Raw genomic sequence first — 8,329 nt, 5'->3', positions numbered from 1 at the left:
GTTTTTAGCAGTGTGTTTAGGGTCACTATCCTGTTGAATGACATTTTGTCCAGCCCTGTTTAATCTTTTTTTTTTTATTGTTTATTTTCTAAAATCATTATCTTAAGCATGGTTAAAAAATAATGTCTGGCCTTTGCATGGGCGACAGTGGCGTTGGATGTAGGAGTTTGCCCTGAAATCGAAGGTTTGACGGTTCAAGCCCTGACTCTGACTTTCAGTGTCGTTGTGTCCTTGGGCAAGACACTTCACCTGCATTGTCTACTGATGGTGGTCAGAGGGCCCGGTGGCGCAAGTGTACGGCAGCCCTGCTTCTGTCAGTGAGCCCCAGGGCAGCTGTGGCTACAATGTAGCTTGCCACCATGAGTGTGTGCGTGAATGAATGTAGTGTAAAGTGCTTTGGTCAAGTCTCCTGACTTGAATAAAGGCGCTATATAAGTACATGCAATTTAGTTAAATTTTTTCTAGAATTTTTATTTATTATCAAATTCAATGGATTTAAGTTATTTCTATATCCATAGTGGGTTTTCTTTTATCTAACAAGAAGTACTTACAGTACGATTTTTTCCATGCACGTATTTATTGTTGTAATAATGCATAGATCGGGTTTAAGAAAGGAAAACTTCAAATAGCTTCCAAGATTAGTGTTGCACCGATGCCATTTTTTGACCCCGATACGATACCTGGCTGTGCAGTATTAGCCGATACCAATAGCATATCGATACCATCTTTGTGAAGCAGGAAAAAAAGACTAGCACAAAGTGAATCCAGTAGAACCTTTTATTGCCTACCTGGAATGAGTGACAATAGTTGAAGAAACTTTTGGCTCTCAAAATGGTATCTGTGCCCTATTTGTTGGTACTCGACGATACCGATACCACCATTTTAGTGCAGTATCGGGGCCCAGTCCAATACTGGTATCAGAGCAACACTATCCAAGATGAAAACAAAAAAACACAGAGTTGTTGGAGATTAGATTCAATACTTGTTTGCATATCGACAAAGACAAATTTTACGAAAAATAAATGGCAACATGCACAAAACAGGACACAATAAAGGACCAATAATTTCAGCACAAATTATTTCATCCCGTCATTAAAAATGCTAAAACGATCCAAACACGAATACACAAACAACTGTGCATCCTGACATCATGACTCTGGACACTGACAGAGCTCCAATAATAGATCTAGAACATATAAGGGTCCATTTGTGTCATTATGGACTTTGGGTCTGACACATTACCAACCCAACCTTTGACCTCTCATGCTGTATTTTAAAGTATATCTCTGTGTTTGTGATTTTGTCCATCCATCTGTCTTCCCATCAGACAAGGTCAATGTTTCATCTCGCCCTGGGCTGTTAGACCAGCGAAAATGCTGCCTGGAAGATTAATGTCTGTCTTCTTCCCAGTCTAACAGACTGCTAATAGCGAAATCTGCAGATAAAGAGCAAGACATATTTTTTCATGGACAAATACAAGTCCCAGTACCTGAAGGGTAATTTTTTCTTGTTCCTTGACATGTTATGTTTGGAAGAATTACAAAGGTATATATAAAATGCAAATGTTTGTGTGAGTGTAATCCTTGGACTGACTAGGTGTAATTTTCCGTCCTATTAGTTCCACTTGTTAGGTAAAGGTCAATTTCTCTTTGCTATCTAAGAAATGTATTCAGTGCATCTGTTGAACACATCTGTTCAGCACACTGACCTCAGACCTGTGCCAGAAAGACCTTCAGTAAAGCATGAGCAGAACATGTCAGCTGCATATAAATTCAAAGTATATCCTTGGAAATACATCAGATAGAATAGAATTATTACGTGCATCATTTCTTTAGGAGCTCAGTTTCAAAACACAGTTGTCTTTTGCTTTGAAGTAGTTGGAAAATAACAGTGAAACACTGAACCATCGCAGAAACAAAAAAAAAAAAAAAAACTACATTTTACTCACCAAGCTGATCCTCTGAGAGATGCTCATTTTAAAAATAATTTCAAAACTTTCCTGCTTCCAGACCCCAAAAGTAGGTCCTATGACTTTGTTTCAAGATAAAACTTGCTCTACATATTCAAGTCTGGGCTTGATGCTTTGATTTATTTTTTTATCATACATTTTGCCCAGGATTCCCAGATGCAACTAGATTCCCTCTCAGAATCAAAGCTTCGTGATCCAACAACCCCACACTCTCACAGGCTATGGTTTATTAGAAGATTTAGAAATTCAAATTTTTCTGAGACTTTACTTGAAATTGTGTTGTCTGAGTTAGATAACATAAAGACCAAGCTTTTGTGCAGATGACACAACACGATGTATGAATGAGGAGAAAAGACCCTCATTATAGCATAGAAGAGGATCTATGATGTGCAGATCTATTTCTATTGGTCTTGCAAACTATCAATGTGCATAAAACAATATACTTTGTAATACTGGACTCGTCGAAATTATGTGGAAATAAAAAAAATAAAAGTCTCATCCCAGAGGAGACGGCAGCTACAAATCTACACTAGACAACATTTACAATAAAAAAATGGAGACCAAAAGCTGTTCTATTTAGTAGTAGTTCGTACAAAGTAACAATTTTTCAAAGATTTTTATTATCTGATTAAACAAACAAAATAAAAATAAAAGTTGCTTCATAAATCCAATAATCTCTTTAAGACCCCCAACAGGCCTAATGCTACTGTACTGTGGTATAAGGAATTAAGATGAAATGAACCAAGCTTTAATATGAGCAGTTATGTATTGCAAGCCTTTTGGCAGTAATTACATAAATAAAGGCTTGTTATCCACTTCCTTGGACGTGGGTCATCATAGAGTGGGTTCATTATATATCCATAAAGAATTCATGCAGAAAGAAACTTAATTAAATATCAAAGATGATCCCAAATCTGTCTAAGATGCTCCAACATCAATTATGCAGATATGAATAAGGATGCTTGTATTGTGCTTTCTAATTTCATTTCATTCATGTAATATTTTGGTTGAACTAGGCTGCAGTCAGCTAAGTGTAGTGAAGCTTTATGTCCTCATATTGCAGAGCTGAGAAGTTGCTGTTTTCTGCTTATGATGTCAAAGAGTCATTATGGAGAGCAGGATGTAACTCTCTTCACCTGCTTGTCAGATACGTTTTGATGGATTGTCCTACATTTTTCCAAGATTAAATTTGTATATAAAGCACATATATCTGTTTAATGTTTTTCACTTCTTTTTTTTAGCTTTGGTGCAATATTATTACTTTTTTAACTTTTCTACAAGGTCATTGCAATATGACTTCCATCTGTGACAGGTAACCACTTTCCTTAGCTTTCAAAGACCACTTTCAAAAGCTTAAGATAGAGAATATATAAGTATTAGAATACTCAAATTCAGATAGTAAGGCGAAAAAGTCACTAGATTCTTGCTTAAGCAAAGATATGTGAATCACAGGAGCTCTGCTAACCTTTGGCCTATAGTAAGGAAATGTAAGTATCACATCTAAAGCAGAAAACATTGGTCTGGAAAATCATCTTCCATCACATCCTCATCCAGACAGCTGAGTATGTGTGAGTCATTTATCTGGAGGAAATGGCAAGCAGCATGTTTTATGGGGAAAAACAAAACAAAAACAGCATGGTGGGGTCAGTGTGATGCTCTAGGCTGTGTTCTGCTAACTGGTCTTAAGTTGTTCTCATCCCTATACAGAATCCTTTATAGCAGAGGAGTAGTCTGATCATACTTTGATTTGCTGGATTATCTGTTTTTTTTTTTTTTTATGTGCAGTATTTAAAAAAAAAAAAGTTTGATGCACAAAGGCTGAAAATGCATGAGCTGTTTGCAGATTTTCATAGAATGGGAACCTGTGCTTATATGGCATCCCTTTTGAATATATGTGATACTAGGTAAAAAAATAAATAAGGCAGTTTGTTATGTAGGCATCTCTCCGAGGGACAGTTATGTCTTCTAAATGTTTGAAACGCGACACGTACCAGTGTGCAGCGTGTGTCTCACAGATTGATCTGGGAATGTCTCAAAAGTTCAGACTTTGCTTGAGGCTGGAAGGCTCATTCTGAGCATATTCAGGCTGACAGATACTCAGACGGTGCAAAAAGACGAAGAGCAAGTGGCACAATGATATGTTTATTGAGAGGCTTTGGATAATAGAAAAAATAGGCGAGGCTGCTGCTGGAATGTTACAACCGTTGATGGGAAACATGGACATCGATCTCCTTACCTAAACATTCACTCACTCATAAACTCACAGACCAAACACTCTCCATCCGATCGCTGCTCTGAGAGAAAAAACTTACAGCAATGCACGGGACGAGACGGTATCACAGTTTCTACAAGTTCAAATCTACATGAGAAAAATTCACAGTCACATATGAGGGAGGTTTTTTTTCTTCTTCTTAGGCACAGCAAAAGCAATAAGATGAGCATCTTAACGACGGCAAAATTATGTCAAATGTAAAACACGTTTGATAAACCCCGAAGCACCGAGATGAACTGAGTTTTTACCATGATTCTGTCAAAATGTTTAGTTTTCATTCTTAAACATGCAAACCTGCACTTAAAACAAGCACCAGGTATCTGTACTTGTCAGAAAGTAAGATCTCAGCTCATCTGGTTTTCCTTTTGAATTCAGCTCTTCATAAACATACACACATTTAGGAGTTTGCAAAACATGGGACTAAAACATTTAATATAAATGTAATCCCAGGTCAGTCAAAGGAATGGCTATTAAAGCATTTTCAGTACACACATACCTCCACTGGTCTCCTCCAGTGCTTTAGATAAACAGATACAAGTTAATCACAGACAATATCACTGACAAATAATTACTGGAGCTGTTTTGGCTCCTTTTTCTAAATTTGCAGTTCAAGTTCAGAGAGTTCACTTGCTTGTTCATTCCTTATTTGAAAGCTCAGTCTTTGGATAACCTTGTGCTCAAATGAAAGAGTCTGAACCTCTCTTGGTCCCCCCCCCACACACATTGAAGTGCACCTACTTCAGCAGCTGGACTGAGAAAAACTAGATAGCTCTTTGACAGGATGTAGCACACATTTGTAGCCTTGCACTCTATCGAAGAGCGCGGCCGAGTTATAAGCTGGTGTGTTTTTTGTATTTTTTTTTTCCATTTGTGTCACAGGAAGCAAGCACATTTGTTTCTGTGGGAATATGTCTGTTAGTTTGTTATTTACTCCAGTAGCCTAAGGGAGTCACACAATCAAACAAGGAAGCATTGAGGCGAAGAGTTTCGGAGTATTGTGACAACACTGAGAAGGCAGAAAACAGAACGTAGCCAAACACTGAGAAATATTGCTGGCATTGAGGAGTCGGTTCTTACACAGGTACTAATCTAGGAGACATATATCTACGGACTTGTTTGCTTTAAAATTTGAATTATTAACGTCTTCCAGAGATTACACAACTTGACGCATTCGTTGAGGTGGGGGAAACCCGTTCACTGGACTTCTGGTGCATTTGTATCATATCAGAATCATAGTATTTATCTATCATTTTGGACTTGAAGAAAATGCAAAAGTACTAACTCTTTTACATGTAAAATTAAATTGCTCTACAATAGCTAAACAATGATCTTTGATTCTGTCAAAACTTTTCAAAAATGTAAAGAAATAAATATTTTCTTCAATTATCCAAGAAGTTGAGGATTACCTTTCTACATGTCTAACACTAACCTGCATAAATTTATCTCCAGCTTTGCAAAGCATTCAAACTGGATGTGAACAGTAAACTACAGATTGGTGTAAAATGTATTGATTTAATCCAATCGTAAAATTTTATAATTTCACACAACACTGTGCATGTGCTCAGTCTGCACCAAGGAAGATAAAACACACATAATTGTGTTTTTCCAACGGTCAGAAATATTCCCATACAAAGCAAGGTAAAAGTTGCAGTCTTTCAGCCATCTGACCAGCAATGTGCAGCAACTGACTAGGAAGGCTGAGGGGGCAAGGTGCTTTTTCTTTTTAATTAAGCAGGAGAAAATGCTGGTAACTTAATTTCTCTTTGACCTCTTGTGGGAAATACATCAGGAGTTATCCAACTATCATTTCTAAAAAAGTGACTGGATGCACACTGGCCAATATTAAAATTACTAGACAAGCTTTACAGACCAATTACTTCATATGAACCCTGTTCTTCAGTGTTTAAATTTCCTTATGGATCTAAAATTAAATCCACCTTTTTCTCACCATCTGTAAAAAAAAAAAAAAAAAATTTGATAAGTTTTACAAAAACATCAGGCCAGTAAAAGGAATTCCCCTACCTACCTTTAGCTGTCCTGATAAACAAGAAAATGACAGAAGACACCATTATCTATGTTCTCATTTATGGACGGGTAACAGATTCAGTGTGTACTCACAGTTATCTGGGGATTTTATGAGCTGCATCCCTAAAAGGATCTATTCCCTGCTTAAGGAAAAGGTGATCAACTACTCTATATAAATAAATAATACTTAAAAGATTTTCATTAAACACTTTTCTAGACATAGATGAACAAATTCCTGATATAGAGGGAACTTGAGGCATCTTCTTTTTTTCATTCACGTTCCCACTCTGCTTCTATTTTGAATGTCTGAGCCAGTAGCTAAATTAGCCGCCACAGTGATAATATTGCTTTTTACACAGCAAATTAAGATAAAAGGCTTGATGCTTAATGGCAAAGAATTTAGTCAAGACACGTAAATTTGAGATAAACGTTTGATCTTTCTGCATTATTCACAGTGGAGATGGCTTTATGGCGAAACTTGTGGGAGGGTATATTCCTGCATGAGAGACAGCTGTGTTTGTTTGCTGCGTGAGCCTGGATGTGCTGCTTCCAGTGTTTTCTAGTGAGCATCTGTGTCAGCTCACCAGATATTTTGATTTTCACCACAGGGATTTTTCAATCCCATAATGCACTGGGAGTGGCGCCAAATGAGGAAGCAGCATTAGCTGCAGCTATGGGTAACTGATCACAGTTTGTGCAAAACAAAAACAGAAAAGGTGTCTCTTTTTCCCCTTCCTCCAGCTCAGAATATTGTTTAGCTGTCCATCAGCAAGTGTTGGTTCCAGAAGAACTAATCCCAGACGTCTGTGCGTAACATACGCACATGACCTCAGTGCAAGAGCAAATAAGACGGACCCAAAGGAAACTGGCGACTGATTTAAAAACGTTGGTTCTGAGATTCTTTCCTTCATGTTTCTGAAAAGATGGAGAAAAATAAACATTTAAAAATTCAGGATTTACAATAATTTCTCTTCCACGTTTTTAATCAGTCAGACAGGAGAAAGATTGTTTGAATTTTTTTGGGATCTTTCAAATTTCCTTCTAGATCCTTTGAGTGCTTAGAAATGTCTTTGACCTAAAGTGAATTAAGGAATATAGAAATGTATCCTATTATGCAGCAAAGGTTCGAGATTGAGAGAAACAAAGTGCTTTGAGTGAAAAACGGTGGCATTAAAGTAACCACATCTAAAATCAGCACAAAATGCTTTTCCATCCACAATAAAACACATTTGGTCAAATAAATATCATGTCTGTTTATCTGTAAATCTCTAACTTCAAACATTAGTTTACTTATATGCACAATTTCGTTTAAACCTCATCAGAAAATATGAATCCTAGACTTAAGCGTTGGATTGAGCAACGGGTCATTTAATGACACTAAGTTTTGTTCCTTCAAATTATGCCAGATGGCGAAGTCTAAGTCTGGTTTAAGCAGCACAGGTCAGCTGCTTAAATTCCACTACATGTCTGCATATATTGATTGCTTAAATAGAAATAAAACAACATGACATAAAGACATCTTCCATTAACTTTAGCCCTTCATGAGCAGGTCTGGATCAACAGCCTGCCAAACTTCAAACAACCAACCACAGTCCAATCCAGGCAGCCACCACCTTCACATGAGATTCGGAAAAAAATAAAAAAGGTTAAGAAAGAATGTAGGCCCGTTTTTAAGGTCTTTATGTGATGCTTTAAAATAGGTTTAGTCCTGTTGGTCATTTTAGTGTCCCATGTTATTGTAATCCCAGCAGCTGGAGGCTGATTTCCCATAAACTCAGCTGCAGCTGGGGGTCAAATGTTGGCGGGGTTGTCATCTCCCTTCGCCCGTTGGCCCAGTAGCCTCCTTCCGCATCCCCATTCAGGGATGGTGACAAAGCAGCGGACAGGACAGTGGCAGCGCCCTCTGCAGGAGTCTAGGAAAACACAAATATACAAACACACACAACAATGAGAAAAAAATGACGCCAAACTAACCTTTAGCAGAAGGGCTTAAACAGAAAAGCTGAAGTCAGACAGGACCATTTTAGAAACAAGAAAACAAGGCTGGTTTAAAGTTTAAGTTT

The 8,329-nt window shown here is 37.5% G+C and overlaps 1 protein-coding gene across 1 annotated transcript in view; it reads right to left on the bottom strand.

The window, feature by feature from the left end:
• Positions 1 to 4,092: 4,092 nt before the first annotated feature.
• The window catches only part of LOC119775136 (dehydrogenase/reductase SDR family member on chromosome X-like), a 77,619-nt gene continuing 73,382 nt past the window's right edge, over positions 4,093 to 8,329 (bottom strand). The window contains exon 8 of the mRNA XM_038273043.1: positions 4,093 to 8,179. Within this exon, the coding sequence (XP_038128971.1) occupies positions 8,000 to 8,179 (180 nt within the window). The 3' untranslated portion in view covers positions 4,093 to 7,999. The remainder of the gene's footprint in view (positions 8,180 to 8,329) is intronic.

Source organism: Cyprinodon tularosa, unplaced genomic scaffold (assembly GCF_016077235.1).
Source record: "Cyprinodon tularosa strain WSP-4 unplaced genomic scaffold, ASM1607723v1 ctg852, whole genome shotgun sequence".
Lineage (NCBI taxonomy): Eukaryota > Metazoa > Chordata > Actinopteri > Cyprinodontiformes > Cyprinodontidae > Cyprinodon > Cyprinodon tularosa.
The sequence above is the reverse complement of the archived record's forward strand: the minus strand, read 5'-3'. Positions and strand labels throughout refer to the sequence as shown.